The 20,000-nt window shown below is 40.3% G+C and overlaps 1 protein-coding gene across 10 annotated transcripts in view; it reads left to right on the top strand.

Moving 5' to 3' along the window:
• cux1a (cut-like homeobox 1a) overlaps positions 1 to 20,000 on the top strand; it is a 116,068-nt gene that overhangs the window by 38,365 nt on the left and 57,703 nt on the right. For 9 of the 10 annotated variants that reach the window (XM_081701797.1, XM_035535804.2, XM_081701798.1 and 6 more), the window contains one exon: positions 419 to 466. The exons of the other annotated variant lie outside the window; for it this stretch is intronic. In XM_081701797.1, coding sequence (XP_081557923.1) covers positions 419 to 466 — 48 coding nt within the window. The remainder of the gene's footprint in view (positions 1 to 418; positions 467 to 20,000) is intronic. 10 annotated transcript variants of the gene reach the window in all.

Raw genomic sequence — 20,000 nt, 5'->3', positions numbered from 1 at the left:
GATTAATCTCAGTCTCCATTATAGTATACATGTGATTATTCACAGTCTCCATTATAGTATACATGATTAATCACAGTCTCCATTAATGACAGTCTCCATTATAGTGAACCTGTGATTAATCTGTCTCCATTATAGTGAACCTGTGATTAATCTCAGTCTCCATTATAGTATACATGTGATTAATCTCAATCTCCATTATAGTATACCTGTGATTAATCTGTCTCCATTGTACTATACATGTGATTAGTCACATATATTATGCAAGTTTTGTCTCACTATTCTCTCAGTCACTCAGCCACTATTCTCTCTGACAGAGATATTAAAACATTTATTGCATTTTCCAGTTATGCCACTGTACTGAAGGAACAAATGGTTCTGTGTATTAAGGAATTTTCCTTGTTGTTCCGTTGTCTTATAGGACCTCCGGAAGCAGATTGCGCCACTCTTAAAAAGCCTCCAGACAGAGGTAGGTTGACCTCAGGGTTGATCCCTTCTAGGGCAGCGTAAGTGGAAGACTATACATCGATTAGAGTGCCTTACAGGCCAGGACTGGGCTGACGTTGGGCATGAATAAACTGATATTCAGAAAAAGTCTATTATTGTAAAGGTGTGATGCATGTACTCTCATGTACATGGTCACGGATCCACACTGATGTCTGTGATTGGTTTGGTTGTGTTTGTTTTTTGTATCAGGAGTATTTTCAGGTAATAGCTGCACTCTAAAGAAATATTATATTTTACATATTGCATTTTATTGGATCAGTACAGCTGCACAGGTCAGTGCTGCAGTAATAATCAACACTGTTGTGTGACAAAATGTTGTGTCTGAAACTCACACAATATATCTCACACAATATTTATTATTACTGAAACACACAATGAATGTCACAATATTTTTACTAAAACTTACAGGTGTCACACAATAATTATTATTACTGAAACTGACACACAATATAGCTCACACAACAGTATTAATTATTATTAAAAGTCACACATATCTCACACAATATTTATTATTACAGAGACACTCATATCTCAACAATATTTATTATTAGCACTGTGAATATGAGAGGCGTGTGAGATATGTTGGTCAGATGTATGTGATGTGGTCTTTTTATAATCTCCCTATCAGTAAGTAGCGTTCTTGCCCACTGCTGGGTTTACACGCTTTTTATGTAAGAGTTAGACTGTAGTTCAGACTGTGTGTTGTGTTCTTAAGGTTCAGATTGTGTGTTGTGTTCGTAAGGTTCAGACTGTGTGCTGTGTTCTTAAGGTTCAGACTGTGTGTTGTGTTCTTAAGTTTCAGACTGTGTTCTTAAGGTTCAGACTGTGTGTTGTGTTCTTAAGGTTCAGACTGTGTGTAGTGTTCTTAAGGTTTAGACTGTGTGTTGTGTTCTTAATGTTCAGACTGTGTGCTGTGTTCTTAAGGTTTAGACTGTGTGTTGTGTTCTTAAGGGGTTCAGATTATGTGCTGTGTTCATAAGCTTCAGACTGTGTGTTGTGTTCTTAAGGTTCAGACTGTGTGCTGGTTCTTAAGGTTCAGACTGTGTGTTGTGTTCTTAAGGTTCAGACTGTTGTGTTGTGTTCTTAAGGTTCAGACTGTGTGCTGTGTTCTTAAGGTTCAGACTGTGTGTTGTGTTCGTAAGGTTCAGACTGTGTGCTGTGTCCTTAAGGTTCAGACTGTGTGTTGGTTGGTTCAGACTGTGTGTTGTGTTCTTAAGGTTCAGACTGTGTGTACTGTTCTTAAGGTTCAGACTATGTGCTGGTTCTTAAGGTTCAGACTGTGTGTTGGTTGGTTCAGACTGTGTGTTGTGTTATTAAGGTTTAGACTGTGTGTTGTGTTCTTAAGGTTCAGACTGTGTGTTGTGTTCTTAAGGTTCAGACTGTGTGTTGTGTTATTAAGGTTTAGACTGTGTTGTGTTCTTAAGGTTCAGACTGTGTGCTGTGTTCTTAAGGTTCAGACTGTGTTGTGTTCTTAAGGTTCAGACTGTGTGCTGTGTTCTTAAGGTTCAGACTGTGTTGTGTTCTAAAGGTTCAGACTGTGTGCTGGTTGTCACGATTCAGACTGTGTGTTTGTTGTGTTCTTACGGTTCAGACTGTGTGCTGTGTGTTTTGTTCTTAAGGTTCAGACTGTGTGCTGTGTTCTTAAGGTTCAGACTATGTGCTGTGTGTAGTGTTCTTAAGGTTCAGAGTGTGTGCTGTGTTCTTAAGGTTCAGACTGTGTGCTGTGTTCTTCAGGTTCAGACTGTGTTGTGTTCTTAAGGTTCAGACTGTGTGCTGGTTCTCAAGATTCAGACTGTGTGTTGGTTGTGTTCTTAAGGTTTAGACTGTGTGTTGTGTTCTTAAGGTTCAGACTGTTTGTTGTGTTCTTAAGGTTCAGACTGTTGTGTTTTGTTCTTAAGGTTCAGACTGTGCTGGTTCTTAAGGTTCAGACTGTGTGTTGGTTGGTTCAGACTGTGTGTTGTGTTCTTAAAGTTCAGACTGTCTGTTGTGTTCTTAAGGTTCAGACTGTTGTGTTGTGTTCTTAAGGTTCAGACTGTGTGTTGTGTTCTTAAGGTTCAGACTGTGTGCTGGTTCTTAAGGTTCAGACTGTGTGTTGTGTTCTTAAGGTTCAGACTGTTGTGTTGTGTTCTTAAGGTTCAGACTGTGTGTTGTGTTCTTAAGGTTCAGACTGTGTGCTGGTTCTTAAGGTTCAGACTGTGTGTTGGTTGGTTCAGACTGTGTTGTGTTCTTAAGGTTTAGATTGTCTGCTGTGTTCTTAAGGTTCAGATTGTGTACTGTGTTGTTACGTTTCAGACTGTGTGCTGTGTTCTTAAGGTTCAGACTGTGTGTTGTGTTCTTAAGGTTCAGACTGTGTGCTGTTTTCTTAACTTTCAGACTGTGTGTTGTGTTCTTAAGGTTCAGACTGTGTGCTGTGTTCTTAAGGTTCAGACTGTGTGCTGTGCGTTGTGTTCTTAAGGTTCAGACTGTGTGCTATGTGTTGTGTTCTTAAGGTTCAGACTGTGTGCTGTGTTCTTAAGGTTCAGACTGTGTGCTGTGTTCTTAAGGTTCAGACTGTGTGCTGTGTTCTTAAGGTTCAGACTGTGTGTTGGTTGGTTCAGACTGTGTGTTGTGTTCTTAAGGTTTAGACTGTGTGTTGTGTTCTTAAACGTTCAGACTGTTGTGTTGTGTTATTAAGTTTCAGACTGTGTTCTGGTTCTCAAGATTCAGACTGTGTGTTGATTGTGTTTTTAAGGTTCAGACTGTGTGCTGTGTTCTTAAGGTTCAGACTGTGTGTTGTGTTCTTAATGTTCAGACTGTGTGTTGTCTTCTTAATGTTCAGACTGTGTGCTGGTTCTCAAGATTCAGACTGTGTGTTGGTTGTGTTCTTAAGGTTCAGATTGTGTGTTGTGTTCTCAAGGTTCAGACTGTTCACTGTGTTCTTAAGGTTTAGACTGTGTGTTGTGTTCTTAAGGGGTTCACTGTGTTCTGTGTTCTTAAGGTTCAGACTGTGTGCTGTGTTCTTAAGGTTCAGACTGTGTGTTGTTTTCTTAAGGTTCAGACTGTGTGCTGGTTCTTAAGGTTTAGATTGTCTGATGTGTTCTTTATGTTCAGACTGTCTGTTGTGTTCTTAAGGTTCAGACTGTTGTACTTTGTTCTTAAGGTTCAGACTGTGTGTTGTGTTCTTAAGGTTCAGACTGTGTGCTGGTTCTTAAGGTTCAGCCTGTGTGTTGTTTGGTTCAGACTGTGTTGTGTTCTTAAGGTTTAGATTGTCTGCTGTGTTCTTAAGGTTCAGACTGTCTGTTGTGTTCTTAAGGTTCAGACAGTGTGCTGGGTGTTGTGTTCTTAATGTTCAGACTGTGTGTTGTGTTGTTACGTTTCAGACTGTGTGCTGTGTTCTTAAGGTTCAGACTGTGTGTTGTGTTCTTAAGGTTCAGACTGTGTGCTGGTTCTTAAGGTTCAGACTGTGTATTGTGTTCTTAAGGTTCAGACTGTTGTGTTGTGTTCTTAAGGTTCAGACTGTGTGTTGTGTTCTTAAGGTTCAGACTGTGTGCTGGTTCTTAAGGTTCAGACTGTGTGTTGGTTGGTTCAGACTGTGTTGTGTTCTTAAGGTTTAGATTGTCTGCTGTGTTCTTAAGGTTCAGATTGTGTACTGTGTTCTTAAGATTCAGACGCTGTGTTGTGTTCTTAAGGTTCAGACTGTGTGCTGTTTTCTTAAGGTTCAGGATGTGTTGTGTTCTCAAGGTTCAGACTGTGTGCTGGGTCTCAAGGGTCAGACTGTGTATTGCTTGTGTTCTTAACTTTCAGACTGTGTGTTGTGTTCTTAAGGTTCAGACTGTGTGCTGTGTTCTTAAGGTTCAGACTGTGTGTTGGTTGTGTTATTAAGGTTTAGACCGTGTGCTGTGTTTTTAAGGTTCAGTCTGTGTGCTGTGTTCTTAAGGTTCAAACTTTGTGCTGTGTTCTTAAGGTTCAGACTGTGTGCTGTATTCTTAAGGTTCAGACTGTCTGTTGTGTTCTTAAGGTTCAGACTGTGTGCTGGTTCTCAAGGTTCAGATTGTGTGTTGGTTGTGTTCTTTAGGTTCAGAATGTGTGTTGTGTTCTTCAGGTTCAAACTTTTTGTTGTGTTCTTAAGGTTCAGACTGTGTGTTGGTTGGTTCAGACTGTGTGTTGTGTTCTTAAGGTTTAGATTGTCTGCTGATTCTTAAGGTTCAGACCGTGTGTTGGTTGGTTCAGACTGTGTGTTGTGTTCTTAAGGTTTAGATTTTCTGCTGTGTTCTTAAGGTTCAGACTGTGTACTGTGTTCTTAAGATTCAGACTGTGTGTTGTTTTCTTAAGTTTCAGACTGTGTGCTGTGTTCTTAAGGTTCAGAATGTGTTGTGTTCTTAAGGTTCAGACTGTGTGCTGGTTCTCAAGATTCAGACTGTGTGTTGGTTGTGTTCTTAAGGTTCAGACTGTGTGTTGTGTTCTTAAGCTTCAGTCTGTGTGTTGTGTTCTTAAGGTTCAGACTGTGTGCTGTTTTCTTAAGCTTCAGTCTGTGTGTTGTGTTCTCAAGGTTCAGACTGTGTGCTGGGTCTCAAGGGTCAGACTGTGTGTTGGTTGTGTTCTTAAGGTTTAGATTGTCTGCTGTGTTCTTAAGGTTTAGACTGTGTGCTGTGTTTTTAAGGTTCAGTCTGTGTGCTGTGTTCTTAAGGTTCAGACTGTGTGCTGTGTTCTCAAGGTTCAGATTGTGAGTTGGTTGTGTTTTTTAGGTTCAGAATGTGTGTTGTGTTCTTAAGGTTCAAACTTTTTGTTGTGTTCTTAAGGTTCAGACTGTGTGTTGTGTTCTTAAGGTTCAAACTGTTGTGTTGTGTTCTTAAGATTCAGACTGTGTGTTGTGTTCTTAAGGTTCAGACTGTCTGTTGTGTTCTTAAGGTTCAGACTGTGTGCTGGTTCTTAAGGTTCAGACTGTGTGTTGGTTGGTTCAGACTGTGTGTTGTGTTCTTAAGGTTCAGACTGTGTGCTGGTTCTTAAGGTTCAGACCGTGTGTTGGTTGGTTCAGACTGTGTGTTGTGTTCTTAAGGTTTAGATTTTCTGCTGTGTTCTTAAGGTTCAGACTGTGTACTGTGTTCTTAAGATTCAGACTGTGTGTTGTTTTCTTAAGTTTCAGACTGTGTGCTGTGTTCTTAAGGTTCAGACTGTGTTGTGTTCTTAAGGTTCAGACTGTGTGCTGGTTCTCAAGATTCAGACTGTGTGTTGGTTGTGTTCTTAAGGTTCAGACTGTGTGTTGTGTTCTTAAGGTTCAGACTGTGTGTTGTGTTCTTAAGGTTCAGACTGTGTGCTGTGTTCTTAAGGTTCAGACTGTGCTGTGTGTTGTGTTCTTAAGGTTCAGACTGTGTTGTGTTCTTAAGGTTCAGACTGTTTACGGTGTTCTAAAGGTTTAGACTGTGTGTTGTGTTCTTAAGGGGTTCACTGTGTGCTGTGTTCTTAAGGTTCAGACTGTGTGCTGTGTTCTTAAGGTTCAGACTATTGTGTTGTGTTCTTAAGGTTCAGACTGTGTGCTGTGTTCTTAAGGTTCAGACTGTGCTGTGTGTTGTGTTCTTAAGGTTCAGACTGTGTTGTGTTCTTAAGGTTCAGACTGTGTGCTGTGTTCGTAAGGTTCAGACTGTGTGTTGTGTTCTTAATTTTCAGACTGTGTTGTGTTCTTAAAGTTCAGACTGTGTGCTGGTTCTTAAGGTTCAGACTGTGTGTTGGTTGGTTCAGACTGTGTGTTGTGTTCTTAAGGTTTAGATTGTCTGCTGTGTTCTTAAGGTTCAGACTGTGTACTGTGTTCTTAAGATTCAGACTGTGTGTTGTGTTCTTAAGCTTCAGACTGTGTGCTGTGTTCTTAAGGTTCAGACTGTGTGTTGTGTTCTTACGTTTCAGACTGTGTGCTGGTTCTTAAGGTTTAGACTGTGTTCTGTTCTTAAGGTTTAGATTGTGTGTTGTACTTTTAAGGTTTATACTGTGTGCTGGGTCTCAAGGGTCAGACTGTGTGTTGGTTGTGTTCTTAAGGTTTAGACTGTGTGTTGTGTTCTTAAGGATCAGAGTGTGTGTTGTGTTATTAAGGTTTAGACTGAGTGTTGTGTTCTTAAGGTTCAGACTGTGTACTGTCTTCAGACTGTGTGCTGTGTTCTTAAGGTTCAGATTGTCTGTTGTGTTCTTAAGGTTCAGACTGTGTGCTGGTTCTCAAGGTTCAGATTGTGCGTTGGTTGTGTTTTTTAGGTTCAGAATGTGTGTTGTGTTCTTAAGTTTCAAACTTTTTGTTGTGTTCTTAAGGTTCAGACTGTGTGCTGTGTGTTGTGTTCTTAAGGTTCAGACTGTGTGCTGTGTTCTTAACTTTCAGACTATGTGTTGGTTGTGTTATTAAGGTTTAGACTGTGTGCTGTGTTTTTAAGGTTCAGTCTGTGTGCTGTGTTCTTTAGGTTCAGACTGTGTGCTGTGTTCTTAAGGTTCAGACTGTGTGTTGTGTTCTTAAGGTTCAGACTGTGTGCTGGTTCTCAAGGTTCAGATTGTGAGTTGGTTGTGTTTTTTAGGTTCAGAATGTGTGTTGTGTTCTTAAGGTTCAGACTGTGTTCTGGTTCTTAAGGTTTAGATTGTGTTGTGTTCTTAAGGTTCAGACTATGTGCTGTGTTCTTAAGGTTCAGACTGTGTTGTCTTCTTAAGGTTCAGACTGTTGTGTTGTGTTCTTAAGATTCAGACTGTGTGTTGTGTTCTTTAGGTTCAGTCTGTCTGTTGTGTTCTTAAGGTTCAGACTGTGTGCTGGTTCTCAAGTTTCAGATTGTGTGTTGGTTGTGTTCTTTAGGTTCAGAATGTGTGTTCTGTTCTTCACGTTCAAACTTTTTGTTGTGTTCTTAAGGATCAGACTGTGTTCTGGTTCTTAAGGTTCAGACTGTGTGTTGGTTGGTTCAGACTGTGTGTTGTGTTCTTAAGGTTCAGACTGTGTGCTGGTTCTTAAGGTTCAGACCGTGTGCTGTGTTCTTAAGGTTCAGACTGTGTGTTGTGTTCTTACGTTTCAGACTGTGTGCTGGTTCTTAAGGTTTAGACTGTGTTCTGTTCTTAAGGTTTAGATTATGTGTTGTACTATTAAGGTTTAGACTGTGTGCTGTGTTTTTAAGGTTCAGTCTGTGGGCTGTGTTCTTTAGGTTCAGACTGTGTGCTGTGTTCTTAAGGTTCAGACTGTGTGTTGTGTTCTTAAGGTTCAGACTGTGTGCTGGTTCTCAAGGTTCAGATTGTGAGTTGGTTGTGTTTTTTAGGTTCAGAATGTGTGTTGTGTTCTTAAGGTTCAGACTGTGTGCTGGTTCTTAAGGTTTAGATTGTGTTGTGTTCTTAAGGTTCAGACTATGTGCTGTGTTCTTAAGGTTCAGACTGTGTTGTCTTCTTAAGGTTCAGACTGTTGTGTTGTGTTCTTAAGGTTCAGACTGTGTGTTGTGTTCTTTAGGTTCAGTCTGTCTGTTGTGTTCTTAAGGTTCAGACTGTGTGCTGGTTCTCAAGTTTCAGATTGTGTGTTGGTTGTGTTCTTTAGGTTCAGAATGTGTGTTCTGTTCTTCACGTTCAAACTTTTTGTTGTGTTCTTAAGGATCAGACTGTGTTCTGGTTCTTAAGGTTCAGACTGTGTGTTGGTTGGTTCAGACTGTGTGTTGTGTTCTTAAGGTTCAGACTGTGTGCTGGTTCTTAAGGTTCAGACCGTGTGTTGGTTGGTTCAGACTGTGTGTTGTGTTCTTAAAGTTTAGATTTTCTGCTGTGTTCTTAAGGTTCAGACTGTGTACTGTGTTCTTAAGATTCAGACTGTGTGTTGTTTTATTAAGGTTCAGACTGTGTGCTGGTTCTTAAGGTTCAGACTGTGTGTTGGTTGGTTCAGACTGTGTGTTGTGTTCTTAAGGTTTAGATTGTCTGCTGGTTCTTAAGGTTCAGACCGTGTGTTGGTTGGTTCAGACTGTGTGTTGTGTTCTTAAAATTTAGATTTTCTGCTGTGTTCTTAAGGTTCAGACTGTGTACTGTGTTCTTCAAATTCAGACTGTGTGTTGTTTTCTTAAGGTTCAGACTGTGTGCTGTGTTCTTAAGGTTCAGACTGTGTTGTGTTCTTAAGGTTCAGACTGTGTGCTGGTTCTCAAGATTCAGACTGTGTGGTGGTTGTGTTCTTAAGGTTCAGACTGTGTGTTGTGTTCTTCAGGTTCAGACTGTGTGCTGTGTTCTTAAGGTTCAGACTGTGTGTTGTGTTCTTAAGGTTCAGACTGTGTCCTGGTTCTCAAGGTTCAGATTGTGTGTTGTGTTCTTACGTTTCAGACTGTGTTCTGTTCTTAAGGTTTAGATTGTGTGTTGTACTATTAAGGTTTATACTGTGTGCTGGGTCTCAAGGGTTCAGACTGTGTGTTGTGTTCTTAAGGTTCAGACTGTGTGCTGTTCTTAAGGTTTAGATTGTGTGTTGTACTATTAAGGTTTATACTGTGTGCTGGGTCTCAAGGGTCAGACTGTGTGTTGGTTGTGTTCTTAAGGTTTAGACTGTGTGTTGTGTTCTTAAGGTTCAGAGTGTGTGTTGTGTTATTAAGGTTTAGACTGTGTGTTGTGTTCTTAAGGTTCAGACTGTGTACTGTCTTCAGACTGTGTGCTGTGTTCTTAAGGTTCAGATTGTCTGTTGTGTTCTTAAGGTTCAGACTGTGTGCTGGTTCTCAAGGTTCAGATTGTGCGTTGGTTGTGTTTTTTAGGTTCAGAATGTGTGTTGTGTTCTTAAGTTTCAAACTTTTTGTTGTGTTCTTAAGGTTCAGACTGTGTGCTGTTTGTTGTGTTCTTAAGGTTCAAACTGTGTGCTGTGTTCTTAACTTTCAGACTATGTGTTGGTTGTGTTATTAAGGTTTAGAATGTGTGCTGTGTTTTTAAGGTTCAGTCTGTGTGCTGTGTTCTTTAGGTTCAGACTGTGTGCTGTGTTCTTAAGGTTCAGACTGTGTGTTGTGTTCTTAATGTTCAGACTGTGTGTTGTGTTCTTAAGGTTCAGACTGTGTGCTGGTTCTCAAGGTTCAGATTGTGAGTTGGTTGTGTTTTTTAGGTTCAGACTGTGTGTTGTGTTCTTAAGGTTCAGACTGTGTGCTGGTTCTCAAGGTTCAGATTGTGAGTTGGTTGTGTTTTTTAGGTTCAGAATGTGTGTTGTGTTCTTAAGGTTCAGACTGTGTGCTGGTTCTTAAGGTTTAGATTGTGTTGTGTTCTTAAGGTTCAGACTATGTGCTGTGTTCTTAAGGTTCAGACTGTGTTGTCTTCTTAAGGTTCAGACTGTTGTGTTGTGTTCTTAAGATTCAGACTGTGTGTTGTGTTCTTTAGGTTCAGTCTGTCTGTTGTGTTCTTAAGGTTCAGACTGTGTGCTGGTTCTCAAGTTTCAGATTGTGTGTTGGTTGTGTTCTTTAGGTTCAGAATGTGTGTTCTGTTCTTCACGTTCAAACTTTTTGTTGTGTTCTTAAGGATCAGACTGTGTGCTGGTTCTTAAGGTTCAGACTGTGTGTTGGTTGGTTCAGACTGTGTGTTGTGTTCTTAACGTTCAGACTGTGTGCTGGTTCTTAAGGTTCAGACCGTGTGTTGGTTGGTTCAGACTGTGTGTTGTGTTCTTAAAGTTTAGATTTTCTGCTGTGTTCTTAAGGTTCAGACTGTGTACTGTGTTCTTAAGATTCAGACTGTGTGTTGTTTTCTTAAGGTTCAGACTGTGTGCTGGTTCTTAAGGTTCAGACTGTGTGTTGGTTGGTTCAGACTGTGTGTTGTGTTCTTAAGGTTTAGATTGTCTGCTGGTTCTTAAGGTTCAGACCGTGTGTTGGTTGGTTCAGACTGTGTGTTGTGTTCTTAAAGTTTAGATTTTCTTCTGTGTTCTTAAGGTTCAGACTGTGTACTGTGTTCTTCAAATTCAGACTGTGTGTTGTTTTCTTAAGGTTCAGACTGTGTGCTGTGTTCTTAAGGTTCAGACTGTGTTGTGTTCTTAAGGTTCAGACTGTGTGCTGGTTCTCAAGGTTCAGATTGTGCGTTGGTTGTGTTTTTTAGGTTCAGAATGTGTGTTGTGTTCTTAAGTTTCAAACTTTTTGTTGTGTTCTTAAGGTTCAGACTGTGTGCTGTGTGTTGTGTTCTTAAGGTTCAAACTGTGTGCTGTGTTCTTAACTTTCAGACTATGTGTTGGTTGTGTTATTAAGGTTTAGAATGTGTGCTGTGTTTTTAAGGTTCAGTCTGTGTGCTGTGTTCTTTAGGTTCAGACTGTGTGCTGTGTTCTTAAGGTTCAGACTGTGTGTTGTGTTCTTAATGTTCAGACTGTGTGTTGTGTTCTTAAGGTTCAGACTGTGTGCTGGTTCTCAAGGTTCAGATTGTGAGTTGGTTGTGTTTTTTAGGTTCAGACTGTGTGTTGTGTTCTTAAGGTTCAGACTGTGTGCTGGTTCTCAAGGTTCAGATTGTGAGTTGGTTGTGTTTTTTAGGTTCAGAATGTGTGTTGTGTTCTTAAGGTTCAGACTGTGTGCTGGTTCTTAAGGTTCAGACTGTGTGTTGGTTGGTTCAGACTGTGTGTTGTGTTCTTAACGTTCAGACTGTGTGCTGGTTCTTAAGGTTCAGACCGTGTGTTGGTTGGTTCAGACTGTGTGTTGTGTTCTTAAAGTTTAGATTTTCTGCTGTGTTCTTAAGGTTCAGACTGTGTACTGTGTTCTTAAGATTCAGACTGTGTGTTGTTTTCTTAAGGTTCAGACTGTGTGCTGGTTCTTAAGGTTCAGACTGTGTGTTGGTTGGTTCAGACTGTGTGTTGTGTTCTTAAGGTTTAGATTGTCTGCTGGTTCTTAAGGTTCAGACCGTGTGTTGGTTGGTTCAGACTGTGTGTTGTGTTCTTAAAGTTTAGATTTTCTTCTGTGTTCTTAAGGTTCAGACTGTGTACTGTGTTCTTCAAATTCAGACTGTGTGTTGTTTTCTTAAGGTTCAGACTGTGTGCTGTGTTCTTAAGGTTCAGACTGTGTTGTGTTCTTAAGGTTCAGACTGTGTGCTGGTTCTCAAGATTCAGACTGTGTGGTGGTTGTGTTCTTAAGGTTCAGACTGTGTGTTGTGTTCTTAAGCTTCAGTCTGTGTGTTGTGTTCTTAAGGTTCAGACTGTGTGCTGTTTTCTTAAGGTTCAGGATGTGTTGTGTTCTCAAGGTTCAGACTGTGTGCTGGGTCTCAAGGGTCAGACTGTGTGTTGGTTGTGTTCTTAAGGTTTAGATTGTCTGCTGTGTTCTTAAGGTTTAGACTGTGTGTTGTGTTCTTAAGGTTCAAACTGTTGTGTTGTGTTCTTAAGATTCAGACTGTGTGTTGTGTTCTTAAGGTTCAGACTGTCTGTTGTGTTCTTAAGGTTCAGACTGTGTGCTGGTTCTTAAGGTTCAGACTGTGTGTTGGTTGGTTCAGACTGTGTGTTGTGTTCTTAAGGTTCAGACTGTGTGCTGGTTCTTAAGGTTCAGACCGTGTGTTGGTTGGTTCAGACTGTGTGTTGTGTTCTTAAAGTTTAGATTTTCTGCTTTGTTCTTAAGGTTCAGACTGTGTACTGTGTTCTTAAGATTCAGACTGTGTGTTGTTTTCTTAAGGTTCAGACTGTGTGCTGTGTTCTTAAGGTTCAGACTGTGTTGTGTTCTTAAGGTTCAGACTGTATGCTGGTTCTCAAGATTCAGACTGTGTGTTGGTTGTGTTCTTAAGGTTCAGACTGTGTGTTGTGTTCTTAAGGTTCAGACTGTGTGTTGTGTTCTTAAGGTTTAGACTGTGTGTTGTGTTCTTAAGGGGTTCACTGTGTGCTGTGTTCTTAAGGTTCAGACTGTGTGCTGTGTTCTTAAGGTTCAGACTATTGTGTTGTGTTCTTAAGGTTCAGACTGTGTGCTGTGTTCTTAAGGTTCAGACTGTGCTGTGTGTTGTGTTCTTAAGGTTCAGACTGTGTTGTGTTCCTAAGGTTCAGACTGTGTGCTGTGTTCGTAAGGTTCAGACTGTGTGTTGTGTTCTTAATTTTCAGACTGTGTGTTGTGTTCTTAAGCTTCAGACTGTGTGCTGTGTTCTTAAGGTTCAGACTGTGTGTTGTGTTCTTACGTTTCAGACTGTGTGCTGGTTCTTAAGGTTTAGACTGTGTTCTGTTCTTAAGGTTTAGATTGTGTGTTGTACTTTTAAGGTTTATACTGTGTCCTGGGTCTCAAGGGTCAGACTGTGTGTTGGTTGTGTTCTTAAGGTTTAGACTGTGTGTTGTGTTCTTAAGGTTCAGAGTGTGTGTTGTGTTATTAAGGTTTAGACTGTGTGTTGTGTTCTTAAGGTTCAGACTGTGTACTGTCTTCAGACTGTGTGCTGTGTTCTTAAGGTTCAGATTGTCTGTTGTGTTCTTAAGGTTCAGACTGTGTGCTGGTTCTCAAGGTTCAGATTGTGCGTTGGTTGTGTTTTTTAGGTTCAGAATGTGTGTTGTGTTCTTAAGTTTCAAACTTTTTGTTGTGTTCTTAAGGTTCAGACTGTGTGCTGTGTGTTGTGTTCTTAAGGTTCAGACTGTGTGCTGTGTTCTTAACTTTCAGACTGTGTGTTGTGTTCTTAAGGTTCAGAATGTGTGCTGTGTTCTTAAGGTTCAGACTATGTGTTGGTTGTGTTATTAAGGTTTAGACTGTGTGCTGTGTTTTTAAGGTTCAGTCTGTGTGCTGTGTTCTTTAGGTTCAGACTGTGTGCTGTGTTCTTAAGGTTCAGACTGTGTGTTGTGTTCTTAAGGTTCAGACTGTGTACTGTCTTCAGACTGTTTGCTGTGTTCTTAAGGTTCAGACTGTCTGTTGTGTTCTTAAGTTCAGACTGTGTGCTGGTTCTCAAGGTTCAGATTGTGAGTTGGTTGTGTTTTTTAGGTTCAGATTGTGTGTTGTGTTCTTACGTTTCAGACTGTGTTCTGTTCTTAAGGTTTAGATTGTGTGTTGTACTATTAAGGTTTATACTGTGTGCTGGGTCTCAAGGGTTCAGACTGTGTGTTGTGTTCTTAAGGTTCAGACTGTGTGCTGTTCTTAAGGTTTAGATTGTGTGTTGTACTATTAAGGTTTATACTGTGTGCTGGGTCTCAAGGGTCAGACTGTGTGTTGGTTGTGTTCTTAAGGTTTAGACTGTGTGTTGTGTTCTTAAGGTTCAGAGTGTGTGTTGTGTTATTAAGGTTTAGACTGTGTGTTGTGTTCTTAAGGTTCAGACTGTGTACTGTCTTCAGACTGTGTGCTGTGTTCTTAAGGTTCAGATTGTCTGTTGTGTTCTTAAGGTTCAGACTGTGTGCTGGTTCTCAAGGTTCAGATTGTGCGTTGGTTGTGTTTTTTAGGTTCAGAATGTGTGTTGTGTTCTTAAGTTTCAAACTTTTTGTTGTGTTCTTAAGGTTCAGACTGTGTGCTGTTTGTTGTGTTCTTAAGGTTCAAACTGTGTGCTGTGTTCTTAACTTTCAGACTATGTGTTGGTTGTGTTATTAAGGTTTAGAATGTGTGCTGTGTTTTTAAGGTTCAGTCTGTGTGCTGTGTTCTTTAGGTTCAGACTGTGTGCTGTGTTCTTAAGGTTCAGACTGTGTGTTGTGTTCTTAATGTTCAGACTGTGTGTTGTGTTCTTAAGGTTCAGACTGTGTGCTGGTTCTCAAGGTTCAGATTGTGAGTTGGTTGTGTTTTTTAGGTTCAGACTGTGTGTTGTGTTCTTAAGGTTCAGACTGTGTGCTGGTTCTCAAGGTTCAGATTGTGAGTTGGTTGTGTTTTTTAGGTTCAGAATGTGTGTTGTGTTCTTAAGGTTCAGACTGTGTGCTGGTTCTTAAGGTTTAGATTGTGTTGTGTTCTTAAGGTTCAGACTATGTGCTGTGTTCTTAAGGTTCAGACTGTGTTGTCTTCTTAAGGTTCAGACTGTTGTGTTGTGTTCTTAAGATTCAGACTGTGTGTTGTGTTCTTTAGGTTCAGTCTGTCTGTTGTGTTCTTAAGGTTCAGACTGTGTGCTGGTTCTCAAGTTTCAGATTGTGTGTTGGTTGTGTTCTTTAGGTTCAGAATGTGTGTTCTGTTCTTCACGTTCAAACTTTTTGTTGTGTTCTTAAGGATCAGACTGTGTGCTGGTTCTTAAGGTTCAGACTGTGTGTTGGTTGGTTCAGACTGTGTGTTGTGTTCTTAACGTTCAGACTGTGTGCTGGTTCTTAAGGTTCAGACCGTGTGTTGGTTGGTTCAGACTGTGTGTTGTGTTCTTAAAGTTTAGATTTTCTGCTGTGTTCTTAAGGTTCAGACTGTGTACTGTGTTCTTAAGATTCAGACTGTGTGTTGTTTTCTTAAGGTTCAGACTGTGTGCTGGTTCTTAAGGTTCAGACTGTGTGTTGGTTGGTTCAGACTGTGTGTTGTGTTCTTAAGGTTTAGATTGTCTGCTGGTTCTTAAGGTTCAGACCGTGTGTTGGTTGGTTCAGACTGTGTGTTGTGTTCTTAAAGTTTAGATTTTCTTCTGTGTTCTTAAGGTTCAGACTGTGTACTGTGTTCTTCAAATTCAGACTGTGTGTTGTTTTCTTAAGGTTCAGACTGTGTGCTGTGTTCTTAAGGTTCAGACTGTGTTGTGTTCTTAAGGTTCAGACTGTGTGCTGGTTCTCAAGGTTCAGATTGTGCGTTGGTTGTGTTTTTTAGGTTCAGAATGTGTGTTGTGTTCTTAAGTTTCAAACTTTTTGTTGTGTTCTTAAGGTTCAGACTGTGTGCTGTGTGTTGTGTTCTTAAGGTTCAAACTGTGTGCTGTGTTCTTAACTTTCAGACTATGTGTTGGTTGTGTTATTAAGGTTTAGAATGTGTGCTGTGTTTTTAAGGTTCAGTCTGTGTGCTGTGTTCTTTAGGTTCAGACTGTGTGCTGTGTTCTTAAGGTTCAGACTGTGTGTTGTGTTCTTAATGTTCAGACTGTGTGTTGTGTTCTTAAGGTTCAGACTGTGTGCTGGTTCTCAAGGTTCAGATTGTGAGTTGGTTGTGTTTTTTAGGTTCAGACTGTGTGTTGTGTTCTTAAGGTTCAGACTGTGTGCTGGTTCTCAAGGTTCAGATTGTGAGTTGGTTGTGTTTTTTAGGTTCAGAATGTGTGTTGTGTTCTTAAGGTTCAGACTGTGTGCTGGTTCTTAAGGTTTAGATTGTGTTGTGTTCTTAAGGTTCAGACTATGTGCTGTGTTCTTAAGGTTCAGACTGTGTTGTCTTCTTAAGGTTCAGACTGTTGTGTTGTGTTCTTAAGATTCAGACTGTGTGTTGTGTTCTTTAGGTTCAGTCTGTCTGTTGTGTTCTTAAGGTTCAGACTGTGTGCTGGTTCTCAAGTTTCAGATTGTGTGTTGGTTGTGTTCTTTAGGTTCAGAATGTGTGTTCTGTTCTTCACGTTCAAACTTTTTGTTGTGTTCTTAAGGATCAGACTGTGTGCTGGTTCTTAAGGTTCAGACTGTGTGTTGGTTGGTTCAGACTGTGTGTTGTGTTCTTAACGTTCAGACTGTGTGCTGGTTCTTAAGGTTCAGACCGTGTGTTGGTTGGTTCAGACTGTGTGTTGTGTTCTTAAAGTTTAGATTTTCTGCTGTGTTCTTAAGGTTCAGACTGTGTACTGTGTTCTTAAGATTCAGACTGTGTGTTGTTTTCTTAAGGTTCAGACTGTGTGCTGGTTCTTAAGGTTCAGACTGTGTGTTGGTTGGTTCAGACTGTGTGTTGTGTTCTTAAGGTTTAGATTGTCTGCTGGTTCTTAAGGTTCAGACCGTGTGTTGGTTGGTTCAGACTGTGTGTTGTGTTCTTAAAGTTTAGATTTTCTTCTGTGTTCTTAAGGTTCAGACTGTGTACTGTGTTCTTCAAATTCAGACTGTGTGTTGTTTTCTTAAGGTTCAGACTGTGTGCTGTGTTCTTAAGGTTCAGACTGTGTTGTGTTCTTAAGGTTCAGACTGTGTGCTGGTTCTCAAGATTCAGACTGTGTGGTGGTTGTGTTCTTAAGGTTCAGACTGTGTGTTGTGTTCTTAAGCTTCAGTCTGTGTGTTGTGTTCTTAAGGTTCAGACTGTGTGCTGTTTTCTTAAGGTTCAGGATGTGTTGTGTTCTCAAGGTTCAGACTGTGTGCTGGGTCTCAAGGGTCAGACTGTGTGTTGGTTGTGTTCTTAAGGTTTAGATTGTCTGCTGTGTTCTTAAGGTTTAGACTGTGTGTTGTGTTCTTAAGGTTCAAACTGTTGTGTTGTGTTCTTAAGATTCAGACTGTGTGTTGTGTTCTTAAGGTTCAGACTGTCTGTTGTGTTCTTAAGGTTCAGACTGTGTGCTGGTTCTTAAGGTTCAGACTGTGTGTTGGTTGGTTCAGACTGTGTGTTGTGTTCTTAAGGTTCAGACTGTGTGCTGGTTCTTAAGGTTCAGACCGTGTGTTGGTTGGTTCAGACTGTGTGTTGTGTTCTTAAAGTTTAGATTTTCTGCTTTGTTCTTAAGGTTCAGACTGTGTACTGTGTTCTTAAGATTCAGACTGTGTGTTGTTTTCTTAAGGTTCAGACTGTGTGCTGTGTTCTTAAGGTTCAGACTGTGTTGTGTTCTTAAGGTTCAGACTGTATGCTGGTTCTCAAGATTCAGACTGTGTGTTGGTTGTGTTCTTAAGGTTCAGACTGTGTGTTGTGTTCTTAAGGTTCAGACTGTGTGTTGTGTTCTTAAGGTTTAGACTGTGTGTTGTGTTCTTAAGGGGTTCACTTTGTGCTGTGTTCTTAAGGTTCAGACTGTGTGCTGTGTTCTTAAGGTTCAGACTATTGTGTTGTGTTCTTAAGGTTCAGACTGTGTGCTGTGTTCTTAAGGTTCAGACTGTGCTGTGTGTTGTGTTCTTAAGGTTCAGACTGTGTTGTGTTCCTAAGGTTCAGACTGTGTGCTGTGTTCGTAAGGTTCAGACTGTGTGTTGTGTTCTTAATTTTCAGACTGTGTGTTGTGTTCTTAAAGTTCAGACTGTGTGCTGGTTTTTAAGGTTCAGACTGTGTGTTGGTTGGTTCAGACTGTGTGTTGTGTTCTTAAGGTTTAGATTGTCTGCTGTGTTCTTAAGGTTCAGACTGTGTACTGTGTTCTTAAGATTCAGACTGTGTGTTGTGTTCTTAAGCTTCAGACTGTGTGCTGTGTTCTTAAGGTTCAGACTGTGTGTTGTGTTCTTACGTTTCAGACTGTGTGCTGGTTCTTAAGGTTTAGACTGTGTTCTGTTCTTAAGGTTTAGATTGTGTGTTGTACTTTTAAGGTTTATACTGTGTCCTGGGTCTCAAGGGTCAGACTGTGTGTTGGTTGTGTTCTTAAGGTTTAGACTGTGTGTTGTGTTCTTAAGGTTCGGAGTGTGTGTTGTGTTATTAAGGTTTAGACTGTGTGTTGTGTTCTTAAGGTTCAGACTGTGTACTGTCTTCAGACTGTGTGCTGTGTTCTTAAGGTTCAGATTGTCTGTTGTGTTCTTAAGGTTCAGACTGTGTGCTGGTTCTCAAGGTTCAGATTGTGCGTTGGTTGTGTTTTTTAGGTTCAGAATGTGTGTTGTGTTCTTAAGTTTCAAACTTTTTGTTGTGTTCTTAAGGTTCAGACTGTGTGCTGTGTGTTGTGTTCTTAAGGTTCAGACTGTGTGCTGTGTTCTTAACTTTCAGACTGTGTGTTGTGTTCTTAAGGTTCAGAATGTGTGCTGTGTTCTTAAGGTTCAGACTATGTGTTGGTTGTGTTATTAAGGTTTAGACTGTGTGCTGTGTTTTTAAGGTTCAGTCTGTGTGCTGTGTTCTTTAGGTTCAGACTGTGTGCTGTGTTCTTAAGGTTCAGACTGTGTGTTGTGTTCTTAAGGTTCAGACTGTGTACTGTCTTCAGACTGTGTGCTGTGTTCTTAAGGTTCAGACTGTCTGTTGTGTTCTTAAGTTCAGACTGTGTGCTGGTTCTCAAGGTTCAGATTGTGAGTTGGTTGTGTTTTTTAGGTTCAGAATGTGTGTTGTGTTCTTAAGGTTCAGACTGTGTGCTGGTTCTTAAGGTTTAGATTGTGTTGTGTTCTTAAGGTTCAGACTATGTGCTGTGTTCCTAAGGTTCAGACTGTGTTGTCTTCTTAAGGTTCAGACTGTTGTGTTGTGTTCTTAAGATTCAGACTGTGTGTTGTGTTCTTTAGGTTCAGTCTGTCTGTTGTTTTCTTAAGGTTCAGACTGTGTGCTGGTTCTCAAGTTTCAGATTGTGTGTTGGTTGTGTTCTTTAGGTTCAGAATGTGTGTTGTGTTCTTCACGTTCAAACTTTTTGTTGTGTTCTTAAGGATCAGACTGTGTGCTGGTTCTTAAGGTTCAGACCGTGTGTTGGTTGGTTCAGACTGTGTGTTGTGTTCTTAAGGTTTAGATTGTCTGCTGGTTCTTAAGGTTCAGACTGTGTACTGTGTTCTTCAAATTCAGACTGTGTGTTGTGTTCTTAAGGTTCAGACTGTGTGTTGTGTTCTTAAGGTTCAGACTGTTTACGGTGTTCTAAAGGTTTAGACTATGTGTTGTGTTCTTAAGGGGTTCACTGTGTGCTGTGTTCTTAAGGTTCAGACTGTGTGCTGTGTTCTTAAGGTTCAGACTATTGTGTTGTGTTCTTAAGGTTCAGACTGTGTGCTGTGTTCTTAAGGTTCAGACTGTGTGCTGTGTTCTTAAGGTTCAGACTGTGTGCTGTGTTCTTAAGGTTCAGACAGTGCTGTGTGTTGTGTTCTTAAGGTTCAGACTGTGTGTTGTGTTCTTAAGGTTCAGACTGTGTGCTGTGTTCGTAAGGTTCAGACTGTGTGTTGTGTTCTTAATTTTCAGACTGTGTTGTGTTCTTAAGGTTCAGACTGTGTGCTGTGTGTTGTGTTCTTAAGATTCAGACTGTCTGCTGTGTTCTTAAGGTGCAGACTGTGTGTTGGTTCTTAAGTTTCACACTGTGTGCTGAGTTCTTAAGGTTCAGACTGTGTGTTGGTTGGTTCAGACTATGCGTTGTGTTCTTAAGGTTTAGGTTGTGTGCTGTGTTCTTAAGGTTTAGATTATGTGCTGTTTTCTTAAGGTTCAGACTGTGTGCTGTGTTCTTAAGGTTCAGACTGTGTGTTGGTTGGTTCAGACTGTGTGTTGTGTTCTTAAGGTTTAGACTGTGTGTTGTGTTCTTAAGGTTCAGACTGTTGTGTTGTGTTATTAAGTTTCAGACTGTGTTCTGGTTCTCAAGATTCAGACTGTGTGTTGATTGTGTTTTTAAGGTTCAGACTGTGTGCTGTGTTCTTAAGGTTCAGACTGTGTGTTGTGTTCTTAATGTTCAGATTGTGTGCTGGTTCTCAAGATTCAGACTGTGTGTTGGTTGTGTTCTTAATGTTCAGACTGTGTGTTGTGTTCTCAAGGTTCAGACTGTTTACTGTGTTCTTAAGGTTTAGACTGTGTGTTGTGTTCTTAAGGGGTTCACTGTGTTCTGTGTTCTTAAGGTTCAGACTGTGTGCTGTGTTCTTAAGGTTAAGTCTGTGTGCTGTGTTTTTAAGGTTCAGACTGTGTGCTGTGTTTTTAGTATAGAAGATACATTTTCCTTGATAATCCATTCAAATATATAATAACTAAAGTATTTATAAAATTATATCAAAGTATATT

Source organism: Electrophorus electricus, chromosome 19 (assembly GCF_041902795.1).
Source record: "Electrophorus electricus isolate QZ-2024a chromosome 19, ASM4190279v1, whole genome shotgun sequence".
Lineage (NCBI taxonomy): Eukaryota > Metazoa > Chordata > Actinopteri > Gymnotiformes > Gymnotidae > Electrophorus > Electrophorus electricus.
Note: the sequence above shows the minus strand (reverse complement) of the source record. Positions and strands in the feature narration are given on the sequence as shown.